Consider the following 26,964-nt stretch of genomic DNA (forward strand, 5'->3'; position numbering starts at 1 on the left):
TATCCCAACTGTTTATAAAGCCAAAAGAACCAAACTCACACACAGCTCAGTATTTCAAATGAATTTAATATCTCAAAGGTTGACTTTTCCTAGAGGCTTTACGTGTACATTATGTACAGATAGATAGATCTGAAGTAATGTACTAAAATATTTAATGGAGACATGGTCTTTTAACAAAACATAACATTTAAATGTAAACCCATTCACCAAACTGTACCAACATGGAAAAGATTTTGTTTTAAAAAAAAAAAAACTTCAGTTTAAAAGAAAGAAAACCTATTAAATCTTTAAACTGGATTTCCAACAGGAAAACTTGCCATTTCTGAATAACTTGAATTATCAGTAAGAACAATGCTTGTGAAAATGCTACTGACCGTAAATTACAATGTACTTTCTTAAGCTTAAACTCAAAAGTCATAAATATTAAGACTTCTGAGAGCCACTCTTCTTCATGTTTCTGTGGAATAGCTGACGAAGAATAAAAAAACAAATAAAATCCTTTTTTTATAATTTGCACAAATCTCTCAGAAAATCAGCGGCTCCTCATGAAACGTAAGAACATCCAGAACTGAGCTCCTCGTTGGTTAAATACTCAACCGTGTATTTGAGCTTTAATCTTGACATTGGCAGCGTTTTACTAAACAGTCATTGCCTTTACAAAAAAAAGTTTCCTGTTTTCCACATGGAACATGTGATCCTATGACTTGTTTACCGCATGTCACAACATATGATAACATGGAGAAAACATGTGGAAAAGTTTTCACATGGGAAACAACATTGTCTTCACACATTACACCCTGAAAATGTTCCAAAATCACGTGATCACGTGCACAATCACATGTGATCACGTGATTTTTGCACATGTGACATTCATGTGTTTTTTCTGTAAGGGTGGTTTTGGGTTGGGATGTTGTAAATAAAAAGTTCCTGTCCTTGAAAACAGAATACATCACAATGTTGTACTTTGTTTGCTGCAATCATAACAATTCTGGAAAATGCGTTCAAGAAGAAAAAACAGAATCAGTTGTGTTTAATTTTTCATTTGTGTAATGATACCTGTAAGAGAAAACTCTTTTCTGAAGGATTTATGCAAATTCACATCGTGTTCCTGAACTTTATTTCTGGTATGATTCAGCACTGTGTCTTTTTGATCATATGGAGTTGAGCTGGACGGGAGGAAACAGACGGTTTGATCAGTGGACAGCTACTAAATCTACTGACGGTGGTGTAAACATTTCTTCGCTGCATGCAGAGCTAAAATCACTTCCCTCCACAAAGCACCAATAATACTCGAGGGTGATGGAGACCGGCAGAGATGTTCGTGTTAATATAACCTCGTTAGCTACAAGCTGTTAGTAAAATTAGCAGTTTTAGTGTTGAAAAAATATGCTTTCTACACTGTACATTGTATAGTGTATGTGAGAATACATTCATGTATTCATATTGACCGCATCAGTGCAAATAACTTTTTTAAACTTCTCTACTAGATATCTCATCCAAACGGACATGGTATCATTTACATGGAAAACAAAATATACAGTGCCTTTGTCTAATAGGAAACAGAGCTCTGGCACATATAATAATAATAATAAAATATAAAAACAGCCACACAAACACAAGCTACCATCCTACAGTTTGGCAACAAATCAATAGACCTTTGCCTCTCGACAATAAAGAGCTTAACAGTAATGCCTGACTGATTATCAATTTCAATGGCATGATACTGTACAGTGGTGCATTTAATACTGCACATAAATGTATGAAACACTTTCTGATACAAAAATATTCATCTATAATGCAATAAACTTTGCATTGGAACAAAAAATAGTCTATAAACACCAGAAGATAACTGGGATACAATACATAAACAATCAATATAAAGAATAAATAACTTAGAAACAGGTGCAACAACAACACCTTTTTTGTAATATTGTCTTCACTGGGCAGACTTCCATTTTTACATTCTGGCCTGCGTTTCCATCAGCTGGACGTCTGCTCGGCTGTTCTCCACACAGCCGTCTGCTGCCTCCTTGTGGACAGTAGTTGTACCACAGCCGTCTGCTGCCTCCTTGTGGACAGTAGTTGTACCACAGCCGTCTGCTGCCTCCTTGTGGACAGTAGTTGTACCACAGCCGTCTGCTGCCTCCTTGTGGACAGCAGTTGTACCACAGCCGTCTGCTGCCTCCTTGTGGACAGTAGTTGTACCACAGCCGTCTGCTGCCTCCTTGTGGACAGTAGTTGTACCACAGCCGTCTGCTGCCTCCTTGTGGACAGTAGTTGTACCACAGCCGTCTGCTGCCTCCTTGTGGACAGTAGTTGTACCACTTCTTCAGCTGATCTTTTGCAGTAGCTTCTCCTCTATCAGTTCAAACTGCACGCTGACGGACATTTCTGCGATGAACTGGTCACAACCTTCCTTGGTCACCTGTTTGCAGTAACGCAGGTCGATGTGACAAATGCTCCCACAGCGCTTGAAATAGGTCAGCGACTGGTCTGTGACCCGGTTACAAACTGCAGGGAGAAATCGGGTTAGAAGAAAATTAACAAATGGTGCATAATGGTCACTGGTACCGACATCAAGCTACGCACACGCATGGATTAATCAGACCTTTAGGATGGGATCATAAATCCAAAAACCTTATGGTGAGCAGTGTTTTGGAATAAATGGAGCGACTTGCACCACAGAGCTAAAATGTATTTTGCCCTTCAGCTGTTTCCATAATGTCTCTTTGATTCACTGCTTTTAACATTTAATGATATTCCAGAGAGAAAAGTAAAAGAACTAATTATTTTTAGCATTTCTGCTCTTTGATGTGAATGATAAAATCTGATGGAACAACAAGCATCTAAAAGGACCTTACGGTTAAATCAAAGCCTGAACAGTCTAACCTCCACGAAGGCAGCAGCTATCAGAGGCTTGTTGGATTAAGACAGAAACCCTCGTAAGAAAGTATTCAGAGTTTCATGGCTTGATAAACATCACGTTACACGTCTTTTTGTGAGCGATACACTGCTGATTTCTAAATGCAGCTGGAACTTGAGCAGAGAACAGAAAGAAGTCTCGGAGCGAAGTTGGTGAAGAGCAACGACTGTTGAAGGCGTGAAGATGTTTCCCCTCAGATGCCTCCGAACATCACAGGAGAACTCACCCTCCTGACCGGAGAACTCACCCTCCTGACAGGAGAACTCACCCTCCTGACCGGAGAACTCACCCTCCTGACAGGAGAACTCACCCTCCTGACAGGAGAACTCACCCTCCTGACAGGAGAACTCACCCTCCTGACCGGAGAACTCACCCTCCTGACCGGAGAACTCACCCTCCTGACAGGAGAACTCACCCTCCTGACCGGAGAACTCACCCTCCTGACAGGAGAACTCACCCTCCTGACCGGAGAACTCACCCTCCTGACAGGAGAACTCACCCTCCTGACAGGAGAACTCACCCTCCTGACAGGAGAACTCACCCTCCTGACAGGAGAACTCACCCTCCTGACCGGAGAACTCACCCTCCTGACCGGAGAACTCACCCTCCTGACCGGAGAACTCACCCTCCTGACAGGAGAACTCACCCTCCTGACAGGAGAACTCACCCTCCTGACAGGAGAACTCACCCCCTGAGGAGAACTCACCCTCCTGACAGGAGAACTCACCCTCCTGACAGGAGAACTCACCCTCCTGACCGGAGAACTCACCCTCCTGACCGGAGAACTCACCCTCCTGACCGGAGAACTCACCCTCCTGACAGGAGAACTCACCCTCCTGACCGGAGAACTCACCCTCCTGACAGGAGAACTCACCCTCCTGACAGGAGAACTCACCCTCCCTGACAGGAGAACTCACCCTCCTGACCGGAGAACTCACCCTCCTGACAGGAGAACTCACCCTCCTGACCGGAGAACTCACCCTCCTGACAGGAGAACTCACCCTCCTGACAGGAGAACTCACCCTCCTGACAGGAGAACTCACCCTCCTGACAGGAGAACTCACCCTCCTGACAGGAGAACTCACCCTCCTGACCGGAGAACTCACCCTCCTGACAGGAGAACTCACCCTCCTGACAGGAGAACTCACCCTCCTGACCGGAGAACTCACCCTCCTGACAGGAGAACTCACCCTCCTGACCGGAGAACTCACCCTCCTGACAGGAGAACTCACCCTCCTGACAGGAGAACTCACCCTCCTGACAGGAGAACTCACCCTCCTGACCGGAGAACTCACCCTCCTGACAGGAGAACTCACCCTCCTGACAGGAGAACTCACCCTCCTGACAGGAGAACTCACCCTCCTGACAGGAGAACTCACCCTCCTGACAGGAGAACTCACCCTCCTGACAGGAGAACTCACCCTCCTGACTGGAGCTGCCTGACACAAATGATGGGATCGTCACTAAAAACGTATTTCCGGACTCGCGTCTTCATTGACTGTTTTTTCTTTAAAGCCTTTTTTTAAGCTCTCTGTTACAGATTTCCAGTTTGCCACAAAATGTCGCGTTTGCTCTCTGGTCATGTTCATGTTTGAATCACAAATGTACTCGACCAGTGATCTGAAAAACACGTGTAACTCAGGTGCTGATGTTAATCAACTGACAAAACTTGAAAGACTTACTCACAAAGGTTATTGCTTCTCCCTGTTAGATGCACAACACAATGCTGAGCGCCGGTCGCGCAACACAGGAGCAGTCTTGGAACGTGGAATTGTAATCCCTGAAATAATTCAATATGTGCATCGAACTACTGCATCGGTCAAAAAGAGGCCGATTTCCAGGCTGGAACGACAGACGGGTACCTGACAGGTTGATGTCGGTGAGCGAGTCTCTGCTGGTCGTCCCTGCAGCGGTCAGGATGTTGACGGACTGGTCGGTGACGTGGTTGCAGTAGCTGAGATCCAGCTTCGATAACGAGGGCATATAACGAATGATGAGGCGCAGAGATGTGTCGGTGATGTCCAGTCCTGCCAGACGCAAGTCCTCCACATTACGCAGCTTACTCCTGTTGTCTAACTGACCTACAAAATGGATTCAAAAAGAAAAAGGAAAGGCGATGAACTGAGAGATAGAAACACGGAGTGGGTTGGTCTGGCCGTAAGTGTCGGGAGATGTTCTTGATTTGTCTGATAGAACTTATTCCTTCGTGCCACAGAGCTCCGTTGTTCATCAATGAGTCCACAGCTGAAAACAGCCCCAGTAAATGCACGATTCATTGTGCTCTGAGTGACAGCGGTCGGCCGGTTCAGACAATTATTTCGCCTTTATTAAAAAAAATAATGCAACTTTGTATTTCTGAGCCCCGTTTTAAAAATACATGTTAAATAGAAGCCAGAGGCCACGGAGCTCCTGGGGAGCTGTGGAGTATTGATAGATTGATAATTGCACTGTTTTTTGTTTTTGTCTTTTCATGTAATTTGTTGACTGAGAAAGATATTTAGTTAATAGATTTGAATGCTTCCGTGCTTTAATAAACTACCAGCTCAGAACAATGCAGTCACTTCTAATGTCTTTAGTACTGAACATCAAGATTGAACAGCTGTTCAGAAGGAAAAAAACAGTGTGACACATACAGTTTCTTCTCCTCTCCTTTTGATCCGATTACCCCACAGTCATGTTTATTAATTCAACTTGTCATGTCCACTAAAGTGTCTCAGTTTATTCAGGGGACGTGCTGGTACCTGGCCTATTATCTGTAGGAGGCGACAGCAGGTCTCTCATCTGGGCGTCTTTCAGTCCTTCGACCCACTGGACGTCCAGAGTTCGCAGGAGAGGACAGCTGGAGGTGCAAAGTGCCGAGACGGCCACCCAGGAGCATCCCGACAGCAGCAGCACACGCAGACCTGCAGCGAGAACACGGACACGCACCAACTCACGGTAAATCATTTCCTGAAGAGACAATCCACCAATCTTCTTTCTCTTTATGGACACGAGCAGGTTTATCTCGTGTTTATGATGGGCAAGAAATGTGCTCCAGTTTTCTACATCTCCAGACTTTTATTTCATCTAAGGTCACAAAATAAAGGAACACAGGTGCAGCTAATATTCTCATGTAAACAACAGAGTGATCTAATGAAGAGATTTACAAGTAACCAAGAAAAGTAAAGCTTCTAAATTGAACGCCTTCTGGAGATACAATACATACGGAGGAGCCATACGGGAGCATGCTAATGAAATTTTCATATTAAAAAAAGAATCACCAACACAATTATTAAATTCTGTATTAAATATACTTAAAAAAAATGTAAATGCTACTTTTTGACATTTTTTTCATTATTACCAGAAACGGTGACCAAACTCGACCATGAAGAGTAACGGTGGGAAATCATTTCTGCACTACTTTCATGTTTCTCTGCAATAAGCTTTGATCCACAAAGGCTGAGTTGTAGCATTATATACTGTGGTATTATATATTATGTATTATGTATTATGTGGCAGACTGTTGCTGGTTGTGATCAGTTCATCTTCAGCTCAGCATGAGACAGCAGCACTGCAGCTCGGAGGAGAAGCAGCTGATTGAAAGGAGCAGTAGTAGCGATGGCTGTGCGTTGGTGAATAAGACAGCTGCTCAGTCAGCTGCAGCGGCGCTCAGTCAGCCGCTCGACACGCTCGCAGCTCTGCAGTTTAAAAGGAGTCATACGCCACGCAAAGTGTTTCTGTCTCCTAAACTGGACATAACTGCACTACACCAGCACACCACATTTGGATTAAGGAGAATGTAAAAAATATTCAAAAGGAACTTAATGGGAGGTGTGACCACTAGGGGGCTCCACACCAGGTTTCCTTCAGTACATGCAGTTGTGCAGTTTTAAATTGGGCAAATGTTGCAAAGAGCCTTTTAACCAAACATTAATTTACAAAATACGGTTCTACCATTTATATACTGTAGGTAATTTGGTTAGGTTATGACATTTGCTAAAGAATATGGTCACAGTGTTCACATATCTGTCGCGTTTCAGAAACTTGAAGAGAGAGGGAATAATCATTAATCCCTTAAAAGTTCCTTGAATAGGATCCAAAGTTAATTCCCTTTTTCTGTGACAGTTTATCATTACAAGCAAAGTTATAATCATAATAATTATGTACCGACTTAAACTGAATGTCAAAATGATCTCTCTCATAATACCATCGGAGCGTCGCCTCTACAGAGTACCAGGATGGGTGTTCAGAACCAGAACCGATGGACTTCCATTTGAACTCCAGTCACTGCAGTCCACGCACCTCAAAATGAGTTTGATGAGAGTGAATTAAGGCCTTCTAATGTAAGATGGAAGTTAAAGCTAAGTGATGTCATGTGCTTCTTCAGTAGAGGCTGTGAATGTGAACAATGGCTCACTGATGCTGATGAGCTTTAGTCATACGTGAACGTAGCAAAACTTATGCATTTTAAAATGAAAACTTGTTCGTGTGGATTTGACTTTCATACCGAATGACAAGGCATTTTTTTTTCCTAGATAGTATCGAAGCAATTCAGTCATTGGAATAAAAGTAGTGACGGTCGGTTCCCAGCCCACACAGTGCATCGCTTTTTACGCTTTTGGCCCTTTTCCCTCTGATAATTAAAACACAAATATACAAAACTGTTAGCAAACTGACTCTCATTTTTCTCTTGTCATATTTCTATTACTGTTTTATACAAAACCAAACATAGCGGTGTTTGGTTGGTTGTTGTATTCACCTGGAAGCCTGTTGATGAGCCAGCTCAGCTGTTTCTTGGAGATGTTGGTCCAGCTGAGGTCCAGAGTGACGGGCTGTCTCCGGATGATGCCGCTCAGCATCAGAGGTGTGATGGACTTACAGCGGTTCAGATTGATGTGCTTCCAGAGCCTTTTGTCGCAGCACCTGGTGGGAGACAGAAGTGCACGAGCTGTGTGATCCGGTGTCGAAGACGCGTTTCAACTCTCCGACACGTGTCGTACTCACCACCTGTTCCAGGTCCGACAGACACGCATGCAGACACAGAGGTCTCTGTGAGTCAGGTGACCGAACACCGTCATCCACGTCTCGCGTCGCATCACGTGCGCTTCGCCGTCGTTCAGTGGCAGTCTGTCAGGTGGGGGGCTGATGGGAGGGGGGCGGATCACGTGACGCTCCATTTGGATGCATTTTGGTGGCGACCGGCAGGGGAGCGGCCGCGGGCAGATCGGTGTGATGGGCGTGCTTCTGCTCCAGCCGAGCGGCGAGTAACCACGTGGCGTCCCGTTCACCTCGCGCCCCCGGTGTCGCAGCCAGTCACCCAGATCGCCGCTGCCGTTATTCAGAGGCCATCGAGGCTTCTGCTCGTCCACTTCGTTCTCAGGCTCCGACTTTATCGGCCTGTGATTCCGATTGGCCAAGCTGTCCTCCGTTTTCAGCGGCTGTCTGTTTTGATTGGCCGAACCTTCCTCTGTTTTAAGGGCTCTACGGCTCAGATTGGTGGTCGAGTCCTCTGTTTTTAGTGGTTTACGGTTCTGATTGGCCGCAGAGTCCTCATTCTTCAATGGTCGGCGATTGTGATTGGCTGGACCGTCCTCTGTCTTCACTGAACCGTGCCTCTGGTTGCTCAGACTGACCTCTGTCTTGGGAATGTCCTGGTTAAAGTCTTTGCTCATCTCTTTGTTGGGAAGACGTCGGCGCTGATGGCGGGCTTTAAGCTGAGCAGAGCTCCTCTCCTGGGCGTCTCCGGACTCGCTGCTCGGTCCGGCTCTGGGAGACGTGGTGGAGGATTGGTCACTCTCTCTGGCCGTGGATGTTCTCAGCAGTGGACTTAACAAGGCTTTAGCTCTGTCCTCTGCAGGACTGTCTCTCTCCTTTGTTCCCACCTCCTCTTCCTCTGCATCTTCTTCTTGGTCATCGTCATCATACTCATTTTTCTCCTTTAGATGCATCCTGTCCAAAGACAATCCATCTTCTTCGTGATCCTCCTGCTCGTCTTCTTCATCACCGTGATCATTCTCTGTCTTAATTTGCCGCAACAGCTTTGAACTAAATGGATCATCCACTTTGGAAAGCTTTTTCTAAGAAAGAATAGAAGGAACAGAATTTTTTTTTTTTTTTTTAAAGCAGTCAGAATTATCAGGGGTTAGGGTTAATAATAATAAATGAGATTTTAGCATATTTTTTTCCCTGTATATTCTATTCTAAAGAGAATTTAGGGAACACAACATTTAAAAAATCCTGACATATTTCAAATATAATAAAGTTTTTAATTAAAAATCTAAAAATATTAACAAATTAATCAAAGAAACTCCTTCTGCATAATAAGCAGACTCTCAACTCAAACTCAAAGAAGCTGTTCTCCAAAGAATTTGCCTATTTTCATGGTTCACTTCTTCTGTTCTCAGTTTTCTTTATCTTCCTCCTTTGCAATATTCACAATAACCACAAAATGATTGAAAGTATTCTTTGATTTTAAGTTTTCAAAAGTATCTTGAAAATTTAGGAAACACACCTAAAATACATCAGAGAATATTTATGCCTTGTGTGACGTTCAGTACAACTGACCAAGTTACAAAGAGATTCGTGTCGCACCTTCTTTTTCAAAATGACCGGTTCGTCATTGGTGTCAAAAAGTTTCCTCTTCTTCCTCAGCGGATTGTCCTCAAGTCTCGGTCGGGACCCCCCATCCAGAGACAGCAAGGAGGGACGTTTCTTTGGAGGCTCCTCATCGTTCCTCTTGGAGTTTACGTCCCGCTCTGCCTTTCTCTTCACAGCAGCTGAGGGGTTCAAGGCGCTGACGGCGGTTGGAGCCACCGCGGGCGGGTCAGCCTCCTCTTTTGAATCCCGGTTCAGCCGCGGTTCTTTCAGTAGCGAGCCAGGAAGGTTTGACGCATACTTAAACCCTGGCCCCCTTTTTTGCTTTGAGGCCAAAAGGTTAGAAAAAAAGAGAGCACAACTTTATTTCTCTGGTTCTGATATCTTTAGATAAAGTTAGCCGTTTCCTAAATTCCTCATTCGGACACATGCAGAATAAAGTCCATACTGATGCTTACTTTCCCTGTTTTCCCTGCATGGTTACACTTTGGGCACTCCCAGCAGTTTGGCAACTCATCATTGACGACTCCATTGGAGTCTTTCACCTGAACAAAAGGAGGATTATTAAACAGTGCTTGTCTAAGAACATTGTTTATGGTGGCAATATTAATAAATATGAATACATATTGATACTGAGGAATTTACCTTGAGACAGTTAGGGTGGACAATCTCATTGCAGATTGAGCACTCCATTAGCATGAGGTTAAACTTCTCGTCCTCGTCCTCCACCGTGTCCTCCTTCCCGGCTTCTCCACAGACCAGACAGACTGCTGTGTGCGGCAGCACCGGCTGGAGGGAGGAAACACGGAGCCGACAATGAAGCTGCTGCATCAAATCACCACCCTCTTTTAGAGAAGTCCTTTTTGGAAACAAAAGTTAACCCACTCTTCTGCCCAATTCTGTCCATTACAATATTTCCATTTGAAGTCAGTTATGTGCAGTGTTTTTTTTTTACACTTCCTGTGGATTTGTATACTGAACTAATGTTTCAGAAAGGTGAAGCAAAACAGATTTGGAACAGTTCACTGCTGTGGCTGGTATAAGCCTAACCACACGAGTCAACTAAGAAACTAGAAAATATAAAATCCAAATGACGATGCTGATGACACGGAGCCTCAGAATCAGTGGATTTACTTAATTCTGCTTCATAATCACACTGAACAGCAGAATAAACCATATTTTGTTCCTGTTTTCTTTAACTGCTTCAATCATTCTTGTTCTGAAAACCTTGTAGTTCATCTGCATCAATAATTTATATTAAACATTTGATTTGATTTGAATTTGATCATATTCACTATGTATTCAGTGCGTCATAAATTAAACTACCAACTTGTTTGTTGCTTGCAGGCAGTTTGCACAACAAACGGGCTGGTTTGGACAGCAGACTGATGAACGTTGGGACATACGTAGCTCTGAGTACTGAAACTGAATCAGGGTAAGTGAACATCAAGGGTGAGTGAGCTTATTTGCATATCTTAAAAGTGAGATGCAGCTGCTAAAGAGCTCAAGACCACAAGAGTGGGATATTAGGACGAATGCCAAAACACTGTGGTTGTCTCATCCGTAAAGGTCAAATATCAAAACTGAGCTGCTCTCATCGTTTATAATGCAGAAACAATCAAACCAAGTTTCTCAGCATGTCTCTGTCCGTGGTGCTGAAACATTACGCAGCCTGTGTCACTCTCTCGTTGCTCCATGTGACTACGACTGCGACAGCGAAAACATCTGCGGCTTCTACTACTTACATTATTAGTATTACTTGTGTCACCGCTACAACAAATTGTAAATAACAGCGTCACCTTGTAATGCTCTTCTAACCACGTTGAACACAAGCAACTACTTCACCACCACATGGATGTATCCCAAATTAAGGATTCTAGATCAAAGGAAAGCCAGATTTATTAAGGAATCATGAAAGGAATAGTTTGAGATTTTGGGAAGACTAACACAACATGTCTGTCTGCAAAATATGAAGCCAGAGCCAAGAAATGATGTTAGCTAACAATAAATACAGGAAACAGCCATCCTCGCTCTTTAGGCTCTTTCTTTCTGTTACACAAAGTACCTTCAAACCTCACTGACTAATGCTTTATATTGTGTCTGTTTGATCTGTACAGACACCTAAATGTCAAACAACAAGTTGTGGTTTTACAAGGGGTTAAATGCTTAAACTATTTCCTGGCCATGTGCAGAACTTTACTGGCTGCTTGGCAACCTCACGGTGACGTCAAGACACCAGAGAATTACCTGAAAATCCTTTAACAACATCAAATGTGTTAATTAGGGAACTTCAGAGGTTCCGCTTTTAACCTCTGGATAGAGGCTAGCTGTTTCCACCCGTTTCCAGTCTTCATGCTAAGCTAAGCTCATCACCCACTGAGTGTACTTAATTATTTAATGGGCAGCTAAGAATCTGCTAAAAATGTTCTCATCTGTTAGCAGATAAAAAATCCATTAAGCCTGTTTCAGAAAATCCGCTCCGAACATGAAGTACTTACAGCAATGCACTGTCTCATGATGCAGGACTGTTTCATTCGGCCCGGCCCGCCAAACTTCTTCATGTCTTTACAAAAGTGGCACTCTCCACACTCCGTCCGCAGACACGCCTCGCACTTCCGACAGCGCGTCCTCCTCCGCCGGGCGCCGGATGTTCCCCGGCTGGCCGACAGCTTGACTGCTGATGCAGGAGATGCTGCCATCTTAGGTTTGGGCCGGTTGGGAGGCCGCGGCTGGAAGGATGAAGAGCACACAGTGGAAGAGGAGTTGAAAAACTAAAAGCCCACAAATATTACACAAATAGCCATTGGAAGGTCAGATGAGTTAGTTTGTTGGCAAAGGAAAAATGTTTTTGGAATATTTATCAATATTATGCATCTACATACTAAGTATGCAAGAAGCAGACAAGGGAAGTAGAAGTACATTAATAAAGAGATGCCGTGCAAATCTTTTATTAAGGATGTCAAAGGCACACAGCCGGTTATTCTTAGCTTTCACAAAAAACAAGTTGGATTGAAGATACTTCAAAATCCTTACTAAGATGAAACATAAACCACAACACATTTTCAGTATATTATAATTTTGATAAGAAGTAAAGGGAAGGCATGAAGCTCTGCAATCTAATGCTCTTACCTACACTGCATTTCATTTAATAATGGTGCTATGGCCCATTAGAAGCACTTACAATCATGTTATGTAATAAGAAAAAAAATGAAAATATTGTATTAAATTGAGCCGGAGAGAGAGTCATGGTGGATGTATGTGGTACTGCTGAGCCTTTCTTTACTCTTCTGTCTCTGGGTCAATAGTTTCAAACGCAGACAAATGCAAAAAAAGAAAACAACATTCATCCATATTTTCATACACAGACCTGATCAGAACATGCTGTGTGTAAACACATTATTCGTGGCTGTTAAAGCACAAAATAAAAGAGAAAACAAACACATCAAAAATGTCCCTGGAGGCGTCTTCCAAATTTAGCACCTTACTTGCTTGCATGTTTCTACTTCAAAGAGAAGCTGCACTTATGGCACCGTTTCACACATGGATCACTGGCAGCCATTATTCTGTTACAGACGGATTTAGAGCAGGACACACTATTAAATGTGCTCTATTTGATAGAAGGGGGCAACGACGGAGAGATCAGCATCATTCCTCCTCTGGTGTTATACACTGTCCTTCTTCTCAGGCTCACAAACCAACTATGTCTTTTTAACATGATAACCACATGTCAAAATGCTGCCAACGGTTCCATGGGAGAAAATAAGTGGCCGCGTATGAGATGAGGAAAAAAAAAATAAAAGAAGAACAAGGAGTACCAAACACTGCAGCTCTTGGAAATGAAGATCGGATTTCTTTAGTTACATCGGCAGTGCAGATTTTCCTAGTGTCAGCATAGCAACAGCCACATCCCATTCCCTAACAGACCGTCTATGACACACACACTTTAACCAATAAGAACTGTAATGAGACCCTCTAACAGAAAGAGTAAGCAGCCTCAATCTTCAGCATATTATTGTAATTTATTCTAACAATAGCCACAAAATAGACTGACACAGGCAGTCAGATATGTGGTTAGCAGACAGGATTAGAGGGAGATGGAGGGGTAGAGGGGGGCAGGGCATGTGCAGCCTGCTCTCCACGGTTCTGGGGTGTTCTGGGGATTAACAAGAGGAGGAACACTGAAACGACACCAAAGGAAACTCAGTCCTGTAGCAAACACATCGTGATCTGTAAGCCAGCTTCAGGCAGGCGAGTGTCAGACGACAAGTAGAAGTTCTGATTGATGTCAGATCACCTGAGACAACAGGTAACAGTGTTTACTGGGTTTATTCATGTTTGTTTACACCTGTAACTTGAACTACAGGTGTGGGAGGCAAATGAAAATAACACAATCTTATTATTACAAAGTAAAGGAAAAAGATTTCAGATTGCTGTCCATATCGTCTCCTAAAACCCCGTTAACCCTCCGCTGTCTGCTCAGCAGCTGATCTGTGAAGCAGATATCCCTCTGACGCGCACAATTAAATGACAGCATGACCAAAGACAACCAGCTGCCTGTCAATCTCAGTAACTGCCACCTGTCTCAGGTACAAGTGTTTGTTGTAATGCTCTTTAAGATATCTTGACCCTCAGCAGTACGTTTCTGAAGAAGCGTTTGTGTACCTCGTTACAGCAGATACGATATGAACTGATCTTCTATGTACAGAAACAACAGGTGACAACAAGCTCATTCAGCTGGGAAACATAATGAGAAGCTTCATTCATGGGAAGTGCTCTGATCTACTGAGGATATCCTCTTCATCACATTAAACACTGAGACTGCAGAAACAATAAGACGTTCAAAATCAGCAAAACACACGACACTGTTGTATTTAAAGTCTCCACGGACGTGAAGAGACCGCTATCAGTGTTACACACCAACTGTAGTGAAACCTGTGTGCTGTGGGGGGGTTGGCGCTGCACAGGCAGATATTCTGCTTGTAAATGAATTGAGGAGTTGTTCAGGTTGTTCAGGATGCTGAACTGGACTCGCTGACGTCTCTCCAGTTCTCCAGCCTGATGAGCACATTTCACTGACGCTCCAATAGTTACAAACTTCCTGGAACAGGTGTGTTAACATGAAAACTTGAAAAATGTTCTATTATGTACGGGAGTAGAGAAAGATGGACTCATTCATCGGCAATCAGTGTTTTGTTTAAATCCAGATGCAGCCACAGACTTAACGTGAGGGGGGTGTGGTTCAGAGTCAAGCCTGTAGTAGGTGAAAGGTTTAAATGAACAAAATACATTTCTTAGTCGATGCACCTGACATTTATAGCAAACAACGTCCCAATCACTGCTTTTTCATTAATACACAACCTTTCTTTGTTTAACTACTACATGTATTTAACCTGCATTCGATACTTTTACAATCACACCATGAAAGATTCATCTCCTGCATCCTTAAACAACCAATAGCAACCCTGAAGGTCCGGACTATATAAACACAGCTTTCTACTAATGCTAGCTTCACCTGATAAAAACACAAGCATGCACACACACATGCACAAAATCAGCAAACCTATATTAAAAAAAGGCACAAAGGCAAAACCCAAAGCCCAACACAGAGGGGAGAGTGAATCAATGCTTTTGTCTCCAGGTAGCTCCATTTGCTCGCTGCACACTGCTCTGTCTGACACCAGCATTCCTCCGGCGGCCTCGCTACGCCTGCTGCAGGGCTTCAGGGTGCTAACCTGCTCAGAGTCTGAGTCGTAGTCCTCATCATCAGCGCTCAACGACATGGCCATGGCTGCTTTTTCAGAGCCCGTCCAGCTCACGGCAAACTGACATGGCTGCAGTCTCCTCCTCCTTCTACTCCTGCTACTGCTGTCAGGCCGACAGCCCTCCCTCCTGCTCCACAGCTCCACAATACCATAAGCAGATGTAAGAAACACACACAAGCCTGCCTCATTAATATGGATCGGCTCCGAGAAAGAGGAGGCGCGCAGCCAATGGGAGGCCGTCGTGCATCAGAATATGCGCTGGGGGGTGTCGGCCTCCGTCCAATGAGGAGAGGAAATGCAGAAAAGGTGTTTTCATATTCATAGTGAGTATCAGAGGGAGAGGAGAGAGGATCTGCACAGCCAATAGAGCCAGATGGCATCTCATTACTAAAGGCAAACACAAAGAGGCCCCAACCAGCAGCTGGTCTCTGGAGGGGGTTGGGGGGTCAGGAGAGCAGTAGGAACTACAATTACAATTGTAAAGCACAGGCCTCTTTCTTGTACATAGTTCATGTGTTTGTTTTGCTCAATTAATTGTTAATAGAAAATGAAGAGACATTGTAAATATAATAGACCGATTCAGTGAACTGAAATAGAGTCTGATGTGGCACATTTTACTAATTTAAATGTACATTTTATCTCATTAGCTCTGGCTGTCCAAGCACATTTCTTCACATTTTACATGCTCTGTTTTTTTTGTTTAATAATACAATGCAAGTAAAAAAAAAACTTTTTTCTTTCTCTATTTGCAGGTGAATGTAAAATCCTCGAGTCTGACGCTCTCACAGCCGCCGCTCCGCTTTAAGGCTTCGAGAAATCATCGGGTAAATGACACTAACATCAAAGGCACTTCCAGCCTGCCACTATTTTACAGTCTTTCTATATCACAGTTTCACATGGACTACATATCAAAGGAGGTACTTTGTACAGCATACCGATGCCCAAAAGGCAAACTCTCTCAAAGTGGCTCTAAAGTAATGAACATCTGCAACAATGGTAAAATATGATTGGAATTTTTCTCCATTCTGATGAGCAGCATCACAAACACAATATTTATCGATCCCTGTAAACAATTCTTCCACTTCATGTAAAATGTGGCACTGATCTGAGCCCGAGCAATCCAACAACCAGAAATGGTGAGATGTAAATAACGTTAAAGGGAACAAAATATAGTACGTAGAAGCATGTGTATGAAGAGGAACAAAAAATGTATGTGAAAAAAAACCTAATTATTTACTTCATTAGGTAATACTGCAGCCTGTTAAGTCAAAATTATGCAAATAAGTAGATCTCTTGCTGGAGGGAAAAAGAGCAGCGAGTGTTGGAACACGAGAGGGAAGAAGAATGACAGGAAGGAGAACAAGAAAGAAGATAAAAACCCAGAGAACAGAAAAAGCTTCTCATTTTGGAAAAATGTCTCATACAAGTAGAATATAGAAAGTACACACTGCCAGTTTCATTAAAATACAGATCAATGAAAAATAAACTGGGTCAAGCTAGCAGGGTTTCAAACAACTGCAGCACTCTAATGACAATACACTCATATAATATGCTTGTCGGTCCCACAGTGAAAATATATCGATGCAATGTTATAGTGTAAAAAAAAATCTCTGCTTAAAGGTTCAGTTTGTACGATTAGAGGCGTTCTATGGGTTGAAATGAAATATAATATTCATAATTATGTTTACATTAGTGTATAATCACCTGAAACTATGAGAATCGTTGTGTTTTCCGTAGAATAAGCTCTTCATGTCTACGCAGGGAGCAGGTCCCTTTTCATCACCATGGTCCATCTGCATGTTTCTACTGTAGCCCAGAAGGGACAAACCCAACACGGACCTCACAGAGCCACTGAGGCATCTTTCGCTGCCCTCGTAAAGCTTCTTACACACTTCGAAGGCGAGGCCGGGGGTGTTTATTGCTTGTATATGCCACCTCACCACTAGATGCCACTAAATCCTACATACTGCTCCTTTAATATGCATTATTTATCCACTGAAACAAAAAGCACTTAATAGCCAGCTGATATTTTAACAGTACAAAGGAAATTTCCCAAAGCAAACCTTTCAGATGAGAGCGCAGTAATGTTTAGCATCATAAGTCAAGCAGCAGGTGCATCAAATCTGATTTTGTTTTTCTCAAGTGTTCAACAACTTCATGTGAAGACTCCAAATTATATTTGGTGCAAAACCAATTATAAAGTGTCACAGTGCAGATTAAATATTCTTACCTTTATAGTTTTCTTAGGCCAGGATACCACAGGAACTCCCGTAATTGCTAATTTGGGGTCGTCATCTGCATGTTCCTTTAAGACAACCTTGACAGACACAACAAAAAGTCAAACACAACTGTGTCGTGTCTCTTAAGTGATGTGATGTGTGCATGAAAACATCATGTCTTTTGTTTGTTACCTTCACGTCCTCCAGCAGGGCCTGTGGGTTCTCTATTCCAACAGGAACACACTTCTTATTTTCAGGGAGTGACTCCAGCTTCTCCACCAGTGTCCTGAGTCCGTTGAGCTCAAACTCTGTCAGATGAGTCCATTTATTTTGAGGCTCTGAGGCCGGTGAGTCGGACGGAGTTTTGGGAAAATCTAGAGAGGTGGAGCCGGGATTACAGCTGTCCTCCGAGTCAACAGATAGAACAGCTTTGAGGTGCTGGCCTTTCCCATTGTCGGGAGAGCCGGGACCATCCTGAGCAGCTCTCTCTGGTTTTTCACCTTGGTAATCCCTGATTTGAGTCCCACATGAGTCCTCGTTGATGTCCTGGCTCCTGGAGTCAGAGGAGGGGCTCTCTGTCTTCCCCTTTGTCTCATAGTCTGAAAGGACAAAAGCAGGTAACCTATAATACCCCTTTTTGTGAATGTCCAATAATTGGGAGCAAAAATGATTTGTAATAACTTTAGCAGCACCTGGGAGGGATGAGGCTGCACATTTATAGCTACAAGAGTTAGAGGCTCTTTAGTTTCACTTCAAAGCATTTTTTCTTCATATATCCTTTCCCAAAAATCTGCAAAAAGACTCACTATTGAAGGGCACAGTCACCTCCCCAGTTAGTACCCCAAACGTTTAAATCTAATCTTAATGACATACACTTTACCGTCTTAATTCGTTGATTTAAAGCTAATAATCCCACACAGAATCCTCCGTCGCTGATTTAGAAATATGTGTGTTGAAAGTGTCCCTTTCAGAATACAGCAGGTCGAATGGAGAGCACAGATATTATTCAGTTTTAACATCTAATCACAGACTTATTAGGAGAAGAGCTACGTACAACTGCAGGACCCAATTTTAACAGTATCCATTAGGCGTGTGCCCTATTGTATCATTCACAATAATATTGGTATAATTTCTAATGATCAAAAAATGATATTGTGATAATGGCAATATTCAGATTTATGTCATCCTGTTATGCAGCATAACGGCATGACGTGTGTTACATGTGGCTGAAAGCAGCTATATTTCACAAAACCTTGCTCTCCCTCTGAGTTACTGTTGTTTGCAAACTGAAGAAGTTTGTCTGAATATCTGAAGGCAAACTTTTCTTTTTATACTAAAATATGAAACTATAATAACTGTATTTGTTGTAATTGTGGCATCTTGAAATAAATGATCAAAAAATGTCCGTATTTTGTCATAGCATCAAGTTAACGCAAAAAATACCCTGAAATATGGGTCATATCGCCCACCCTTATATCCAAGACTTGATCTCACTCACCCGCGGGCTCTTTACGGACCTCTGGAGAAAGGTAGGAGCGTTTGGTCAGGCAGTGCAGGTATCTCTCCAGGACGTACCAGCACATCTCACAGTAGAAGGGGAAACGGAATTTGGAATGAACCTGAAGACGAGATCAATATATTTATATCTACATGCTTCTGTGCATTTTTACTTTTGTAATATAATTTCATAAAACAGACAAACTTTCTTACTAAGAGTGTGTTAGAGTTTTGATTTCTTTACACACCTTCTTTCATTCACCAAATTTCAGACTGTGTTTTTACACACACATTTGTGTTATACAGACTACAGACAGGAAACATATTTCTGACAGCAGTGTGGGTAAAGAGATTACTACTTATAAAAATATGTTGTGCTACTACTGTGTCACTACTATCCTCTCAAATGCACACAAACTAGAATCTAAACCGATTTGATGATTATTCTTCTGGAACAAAAGCAGAAGTTAATGCACCACACAAATAAAACCTAAATGATCTTAGAAAATCCTACAAAAGTTGAAGAAGTCGATTTTTCCAAAAATTTGAGTGGACCAAATACCACCAAATACACAACACTAATAACGTCTTTAAAACTGAATCGCTTGATATTAAAATGGATTTTTTTTTTTTTCATTTGAAAAGAATGTTTACAATATACATGTTGATTATGGGCTTCAGCACATTTTGCTAATGTCAAACTTTACTATACATTTGTAAATGTTGTCATATTTTGTGCGGACTTTTTTCCGCCTTATCTCTCTCCTTTCTCTTGCAGGTGAACTCTTCGCCGTCCCCCGGTTCATTTATCCCACGTAGAGTTTACTGAGCTGTTGTGCAGGTCAGAGTTCAGCCACACATCGGGGAACTCCTACCTTAGTCCTGTTCTCAATCTCATGGATGGTAAGCTGCATAGGAATGTTAAAGCTGTGCAGGATGTTGCCTCCGAACACCAGAGTGTCCACAGGAGTGTAGACAGCATGAATCCACCCTAAATCACAAAACCACATTTATAAAGAGATGAAGAACAAAGAGAGGATTCATGCAAACTCCTACTCTGCATACGGGTCCAGATAAAGCTGAGCCTTCCCGTTCATTCAAGAGGTAGCTGATCTATTCCTGCTGGCTACTTTAAAACAACCATGCCAACCCACCAGATGGGATGAAGAAGGTGTATCCCTGTTTAAGCTCCACTCTCTGGCATCCGTCCGCCCGGTCTCCCAGGAAGATATCGCTCTGCTTGCCTGACAGGACCCAGTCCTCATACAGAGCAAGGTTATGGGGTGTTGGAGGCACAAGCCAGAACACCTGCGGAGAAGAAGTACTCTCTATTTAGAGGTCATCCCGTACAGGCGTGGCCAAGTAAGGTCAAATTGACTCTAAAAACTGCCCACAACATTTAAGGCTTTTACAAATATTTTACATACTTTCTTCTTTTCTATCCTGATGTCTAATAAATATACTACTAAATGAAGCTTTATGGCACAAAATATCAGATGCGTTATAAGAGACTAGAATTAACTTACTTTCTGTCCCTTGAATACATGATACCAAACTGAAGTTCCCCCAAAATCGATGTGGAAGTCTGTGTAGCAACCCTTTACACTCATCAGGCAATACCTAAAACAGAAATAACATTTCCAAAGAGGCAAGGTGCTGGTAAGTAGGTACACTGATATCCATAGAAATATCGCAAAAGGAACCCCAGTTTTATTTTACTGAGAAAAAGAAAAGGAAGCTCACAGGGGCACTACAGCAGAGAAAATGATCCACAATAGGATGTCTCTCCTCTGGAAATGAATGAAGGAGTGATTGACCCCCTGAAACATTCATTATTTGCTGATTAGGCTAGACGGGAGCAGAGAGAATCAGCAGTGAGATGTAAACAGAGCAGTTCTGCTGTGAATCTCACTGACAGATGATGTGACACTTTTACCAATAAAAACAAGTTAGCTTGGATCACAACTGTGCCAGATGAATTTAAAAAATCATCACTGACATCATTTTGGACTGTTTCATATTGGAATCTGTGTTATAATCTAAAAAGTGCCTCATTGTCACGTGAAAGGTCATCCATAATTCATAAATGTTCAATAAAGTGAGCCATTTGTGAACAACTCAATTGGTTTGTGTGTCTGTAAGGAGTGAAAACAGCTCTACCACCCTCTAGTGGTGACAGTGAACTAAAACATTGCTTCTATAAGTTCTGGCTGAAATCATGGCAGCAATGATTCGTTACTGGATTTCAGTAAAAAGTAGTCTTTTGTTTTTAATCAGCAACCACCGAAGCTCTCCGAACACTGCTGGAGGTCCGCTGGGCACAAAACATGAGCCTCGAAGGTTCAAAGGAAAGGCTCGATGGTTTGGATTCATTTAGATTCTTCTTCAGGTGATTGGCTGAGCGGTGTGTGTGCAGTCACATCACAGCTGTTAGAAAGCATCCTCCTCTGTGCAGAACAGAGTTCTGTTGCCTAGCAACAATCAGGAGCAGGTAGAGGAGGTGAGAGCCTGCAGTGCTCTACTGTGATGCAGCGATGGAGGACAGGTCCTATTTACTGCTAAGGAAGCAGATATCTTCTCCATTTACTGTATTGTTGCTTGACACATAATTCATTCTTCAAACAGACTGAATAAGACAACAGGAACAGAGTCGTACCGTTGCACTTTGGGGTACTTCATCTCTGAGATGACGTTGGAGGCTTCAGTTTGGCTTTGTTTCAGATCAGGAGGCCACATGTTGTCCACCCAGTCCACCTGATCCACCTGTCAGAGCCACAACGGCACATTCAACCATCTGTCATCCCTTCTTTGAATGTGGTCCTAGATTTGTGACCTCTATCCAACCTTCCATAACACATGAGGGAGTGTCGGGTACATTACCACCGTGGGCCGCTTGATCAGGTTCTCCAGCTTCGTGTGACTGAACTCTAAGCTGATGACATTGAAGAGTTTGTCCCGCTCTTCCTCTGGCGTCTCATAATAACGGACAAACTGAGCCATGCTCATCTCGGAGCCTTTCTGAGTGCTGACGTCCATAACGTCCACCGAGCGACGGCTGCCTGCCAGAAACAGACAAAACACACGTGGAGGTGAAGCAGCGCTTCCGAGCTCAGTCACACGTAACACGTCTGTGAGCTTATATGCAGTTCGTCACATTTACAAATAGAAAACAAATGTTATTATGGATAACAGCAGTAGCTGTAAAATACATGTTATTCCCAATGTTCACCACTAGATGGGGCAACTACACCTCAATCCTGCTCTGCTCTCACGCTTCACTTGTCATAGTTGTATTTTAGGGCCTTAGAAAACAACTGCAAACAGAAAATTATATCATATTTTGTGAATAATAGCAATAATATTTGGTAGTGCAAGACAATAGATGGAAAGGTGTTGTTACCAGATTACATGGGACCCCCAACAATATGAGCAAGATGGCTGCACCCCCACAGCCTCCATAACAAAGACCCAACTAAAGGAAGAGTTTACTGATTAAACAGCAGGAAAATAAACAGCAGGAAAATAAAATAGAAATGATTTTTCTACCGAATTTAGACATAAGTGTGACTGGAACTTTTGGACTTTTTGTAAATGTTGGCCATGTTTTGATGTTTACTTTTTGACAGTAGTAGTTTTGCTGCTCTGCTGCTGTTACACACAAAACATCAGCTTCTCTGATGTTCGCACGATTCCTTCCTCAACCTTCAGATAAGGTTAGGTTAGGTTAGGTTAGGGTTTGGGTTAGGTTAGGGTAGGTTAGGGTTAGGCTAGGTTAGGTTAGGTTAGGTAGTTACTTTATTAATCCCCGAGGGGACATTTTTTCGCTACAGCAGCATACAGAAGCAACAGATAGTAATAGAACAATAGAAAAGCAATAAAATAGCAGTAAAATAGCAGTAAAAACTATAAAATATAAATATAAAATATAAAAACATGTTTCTTTCCCATGTTGGCCAAAACTCACAGTTTAAGTTGAGAGTACGTTTTTAAAGTCATTATCTCATCGTTATGGCCGTTTTCTTTACACTACTTTCCTTCAATAAACTGATGTGGTGGTAAATATCTGACTTCAGGACACTTTTAGGGGCTGATTCCCATCAGTGAGGTGACTCCACCTCTCTACTGGGTTAGGTTAGGTTAGGTTAGGTTAGGTTAGGGTAGGGTAGGTTAGGTTAGGGTAGGTTAGGTTAGGTTAGGGTAGGGTAGGTTAGGGTAGGTTAGGGTTAGGTTAGGTTAGGTTAGGTTAGGGTAGGGTAGGTTAGGGTAGGTTAGGTTAGGTTAGGTTAGGGTAGGTTAGGGTTAGGTTAGGTTAGGTTAGGTTAGGGTAGGGTAGGTTAGGGTAGGTTAGGTTAGGTTAGGGTAGGTTAGGGTTAGGTTAGGTTAGGTTAGGTTAGGGTAGGGTAGGTTAGGGTAGGTTAGGTTAGGTTAGGTTAGGTTAGGTTAGGTTAGGTTAGGGTAGGTTAGGTTAGGTTAGGTTAGGTTAGGGTAGGGTAGGTTAGGTTAGGTTAGGTTAGGTTAGGGTAGGTTAGGGTTAGGTTAGGTTAGGTTAGGTTAGGGTAGGTTAGGGTAGGTTAGGTTAGGTTAGGTTAGGTTAGGTTAGGTTAGGTTAGGTTAGGGTTTGGGTTAGGGTAGGTTAGGTTGGGTTAGGGTTTGGGTTAGGGTAGGTTAGGTGTAGGGTAGGGTAGGTTTAGGGTAGGGTTAGGTTAGGGTAGGTTAGGGTGGGTTAGGTTAGGTTAGGGTTTGGGTTAGGGTAGGTTAGGGTTAGGGTTAGGGTTAGGGTTAGTTAACACGTCTACATTGGTAAATATACGTGAGTGTGTTCGTAGCTTTCCACTTACCAACTAATCCTTTAATTTCACTCACTGTGAACTCTGGATCAGGCATCCTGTGTAATGGAAGAGAGGGCTTCATTTGTTATGTGTTAAAAATAAATGTGCAACAAATACATGAGAGCAGTCCCAGATTATTGTTAATAACGGTGTATTGACAGAAACTTGTCTCACCTGATCCCCAGCTCATCTTTGCCCTTGAAGATGAGCGGGATGCGGAGAGCTTCTCTCTGCACGTATTCATAAGTGAAGTCTGCAACACAGAAGCGGATGTTTGAGGACGTTGGAAGTGCAAAACTATAAAATGATAGCTGTAACAACAGCTGACCCCAAACCAGCATGCCATGCCCGGTGTCCCGGTGTCCCGGTACCTTTCCCCTCCATTAGGTGGACGAAGTCCGCGCTGTAGCGGTCGCTGAGCAGCTTCTCCTCCACGCTGAAGCCGCGGATGTTGGCGATCTCCTCCGCGTCCGACAGGTCGTCGTCCTCGTCGTACATCCTCCGGCAGATGGAGCGCTGCAACCACATTCACAAACCTCCGTCAGGCCACCTGTCTCTGCACCCAACACGCTTCATGTCTAACTTCCGAACCGGATTCCGGTTTCGGTAGTAACCGTCCCGTTACCATGGTAGCACCGTTTTCCTCTGATAACCATTAATAACACTTATCCTGGGGATGCAGCTGTTGGTATGATGTTCTACAACGAGGATTATATTCATTTATTTCGTTTTAACCACCGTGAATTATTACAGATGTAAAATAAGTTATAAGTTATAGTTTCGTTGCCTGAAACTTGAACAGCTTCAAACGTTAGCTTAGCTAACTAATTAGCTCGATCAGAAGCTAACACCGCGGATGTTCCGCACCAGTTTGCGTCCGGACTCTGCGCACGTTTCCGCGGCCTGCGCCATCGTCTCGTCCGGATGGTTTCAGTCCCTCAGTGGCGGAGAAGCATCTTCGTGCGGAGCGAAGTTTAAAGAAGCACTTAGCACGCTTTGCAGGTTCAAAACAAGGGAACCATGTTTTTGTGTATTACGTCACCGCCAGGAACCAAAACATTGTCGGTGACGTCACGTCACGACATGTCGGCGCTTCTCAACCGATTTACGGAGTCGTTGTCGCGAGTCGCTGTTTGTTTGTCGTAGAAAAACAGATGACGAATTAATTATTAATTCTCAAATAGTTAGCACATTGTTTTAGAAGCTAGTATATCAGCTCTTCTCCTTCTTCCATTTTTAAAGTAACTACGTTCAATAAGATGAGTGGGTCACGTGGGCTGGTTCCCGTTCAACAGCTGGAGTTAGAAAGCGGTTTTCTCCGTCTTTCCACCCGTTGACCGGTTAATTACAGCAGATAGGGTTAGGAGGTTAGGAGGTTAGGGTTAGGAGGTTAGGAGGTTAGGGTTAGGAGGTTAGGAGCTCGGGAGCGGATGTTCCCTCAGAGCGCGCGGGCTTCTGGGTAATGTAAGGTGCAGGCGGCACAACACGCTGCAGGCTGCTGGTGGAAACAGCTTCCGCAGTCCGTCAGCTGGCGAGCTCCAACCGTCTTTCCGTGTCGCCGGTCGGCCGCTGCTCCTCGTGCTGTCCCGCCGCAGTAGCAACCAGCGGAGCTGCTCGTGCGTGTTTGTTGAGCGACATGAGTCTGAACGAGCACTCTCTGCAGGCGCTGTCCTGGAGGAAGCTGTACCTGAGCCGAGCCAAGCTGAAGGCGTCCAGCCGGACATCCGCGCTGTTGTCGGGGTTTGCTATGGTAACATCGCTCCTGATCCTGCTGGCGGTCTTCGGTCGACTCGTCCGTCACGTGACAACACTGCCTTGTGTAAACTTGTGCTTCCTGTTTCCTTCCCAGGTGGCCATGGTAGAAGTGCAGCTGGACAACAGCTACCCGTACCCCCCCGCCCTGCTCATTGCCTTCAGCGCCTGCACCACGGTGCTGGTGGCCGTCCACCTGTTTGCTCTGATGGTCAGCACCTGCATCCTGCCCAACATAGAGGCCGTCAGCAACGTCCACAACCTCAACTCGGTGAAGGAGTCTCCACATGAGCGGATGCACCGGCACATAGAGCTGGCGTGGGCTTTTTCCACGGTCATCGGTACTTTGCTCTTCCTCGCTGAGGTGGTCCTACTCTGCTGGGTGAAGTTTCTGCCAGTAAAGCCCCTCAAATCCAGCAATAACACCATTTCATCTGGTGTGGCTGCTGCTATCACCTCCACCTCCATCATGGTGCCTTTTGGTTTAATCTTCATCGTCTTTGCGGTGCATTTCTACCGTTCCTTGGTCAGCCACAAGACTGACAGACAGTTTCAGGAGCTGGAGGAGCTGTCGAACCTCACCAGGCTGCAGAACGAGCTCGACAACAGAGGGGATTCTTCCATGTTGCATTCGCCGAGCTCCCATTTCCCATAGACACGACTCCACGGCGTCACTGCAACACAGAAGACACCATGTTGGCTTCTCATTTTTTTACAGGAATGAAGATGTATCTCACCCTTTGTTAGAATCTTTACTTTTGTGAAGAGTTGTATTTTTAGACGACACATTTGATCAACTGTGAACTCACAAATCTGCCATAACGCATGTAGCTTGACATCAGAACGTCTTAGCTGTGATAGTTGCCTGATGTCTGTCTGACGTTGTGGACATCCGAACATCTCTGGGACTCCTGTCTGTTGCCTGCTGCATTTATTCACATGTTTGTCAGTGAACACTGCGTTTGTTCATGCGTATTATCTTGTTGTGTTTTGTGAAGTATTTCCCCTCTGATTTAGGTGAACTAAAGTGATGCTGTTTGCTTTGACTGACTAAACTGCCAGAACTACAGTATTCCTAATCTGTTGGCTGTGGTGTTGCAATAAACACTTCTTTTTTTTTCAAGTGGCATTCAAAGTTTTAAGAGTGTAGAAAGCAGTTTGATTCAAAAACTTCTTTAATCTGAACTTTTCATGCAATCAATGACAGTTTTGCAAAAGTGACATTCAAAGTTCATGAGTAACTTATTACTTATACTTGATATATACAGGACCTGCTTTAACCAACCATCATCTTTATGATGTACAACGGCCCTTTTGGATGGTTTTGTTTGACTTGACACTAAAGGTTTGTTTGTGCCTATCTGATTCATTACTCATTCTGTATAATCATATTGTGACCTCTGGAGTGC

General features: G+C 43.5%; 2 protein-coding genes across 4 annotated transcripts; one reads left to right on the forward strand and one right to left on the reverse strand.

Moving 5' to 3' along the window:
• Positions 1-49: 49 nt before the first annotated feature.
• kdm2bb (lysine (K)-specific demethylase 2Bb) lies at positions 50-24,826 on the reverse strand. Of its 3 annotated transcripts, XM_069724427.1 has the most exons (23): positions 24,671-24,826; positions 24,175-24,319; positions 23,978-24,056; positions 23,813-23,859; positions 21,855-22,033; positions 21,631-21,737; positions 20,501-20,594; positions 20,129-20,282; positions 19,850-19,965; positions 18,976-19,096; positions 17,978-18,076; positions 17,670-17,851; positions 17,489-17,575; positions 15,229-15,396; positions 11,995-12,225; positions 10,142-10,285; positions 9,955-10,041; positions 9,494-9,820; positions 7,907-8,979; positions 7,662-7,825; positions 5,665-5,826; positions 4,786-5,004; positions 50-2,511 (listed from the first exon to the last, which is right to left on the reverse strand). In XM_069724427.1, the coding sequence occupies exons 1-23, from the start codon at positions 24,713-24,715 to the stop codon at positions 2,330-2,332; spliced, it is 4,212 nt and encodes a 1,403-aa protein (XP_069580528.1). In that variant the 5' UTR covers positions 24,716-24,826; the 3' UTR covers positions 50-2,329. The 3 variants fall into 3 exon arrangements, with proteins under 3 accessions (XP_069580528.1, XP_069580527.1, XP_069580530.1); XM_069724426.1 differs by having other exon boundaries at positions 17,670-18,076; XM_069724429.1 differs by lacking the exon at positions 15,229-15,396 and having other exon boundaries at positions 17,670-18,076; positions 24,671-24,825.
• A 416-nt stretch (positions 24,827-25,242) lies between these two features.
• On the forward strand, positions 25,243-26,673 carry orai1b (ORAI calcium release-activated calcium modulator 1b). The gene is made up of 2 exons (XM_069724435.1): positions 25,243-25,553; positions 25,653-26,673. Exons 1-2 carry the CDS (start codon positions 25,440-25,442, stop codon positions 26,208-26,210), a joined length of 672 nt encoding a protein of 223 aa, XP_069580536.1. The 5' UTR covers positions 25,243-25,439; the 3' UTR covers positions 26,211-26,673.
• The last annotated feature ends 291 nt before the right edge of the window (positions 26,674-26,964 follow it).

Source organism: Brachyistius frenatus, unplaced genomic scaffold, assembly GCF_029030835.1.
Source record: "Brachyistius frenatus isolate BFR_SWC_R1_liver_20210118 unplaced genomic scaffold, ASM2903083v1 Contig_377, whole genome shotgun sequence".
NCBI lineage: Eukaryota > Metazoa > Chordata > Actinopteri > Embiotocidae > Brachyistius > Brachyistius frenatus.

Bases quoted from the DNA above. Each gene is read 5' to 3' on its own strand.
- kdm2bb (XM_069724426.1), bottom strand. From the start codon at position 24,715: ATGGCGCAGGCCGCGGAAACGTGCGCAGAGTCCGGACGCAAACTG. The intron at 24,320-24,670 runs GTGCGGAACATC...ATGTGGTTGCAG, and splicing joins CAGAGTCCGGACGCAAACTG to CGCTCCATCTGCCGGAGGAT. The intron at 10,286-11,994 runs GTAAGTACTTCA...TCCTCCCTCCAG, and splicing joins TCATGAGACAGTGCATTGCT to CCGGTGCTGCCGCACACAGC.
- orai1b (XM_069724435.1), top strand. From the start codon at position 25,440: ATGAGTCTGAACGAGCACTCTCTGCAGGCGCTGTCCTGGAGGAAGCTG. The intron at 25,554-25,652 runs GTAACATCGCTC...TTTCCTTCCCAG, and splicing joins TGTTGTCGGGGTTTGCTATG to GTGGCCATGGTAGAAGTGCA.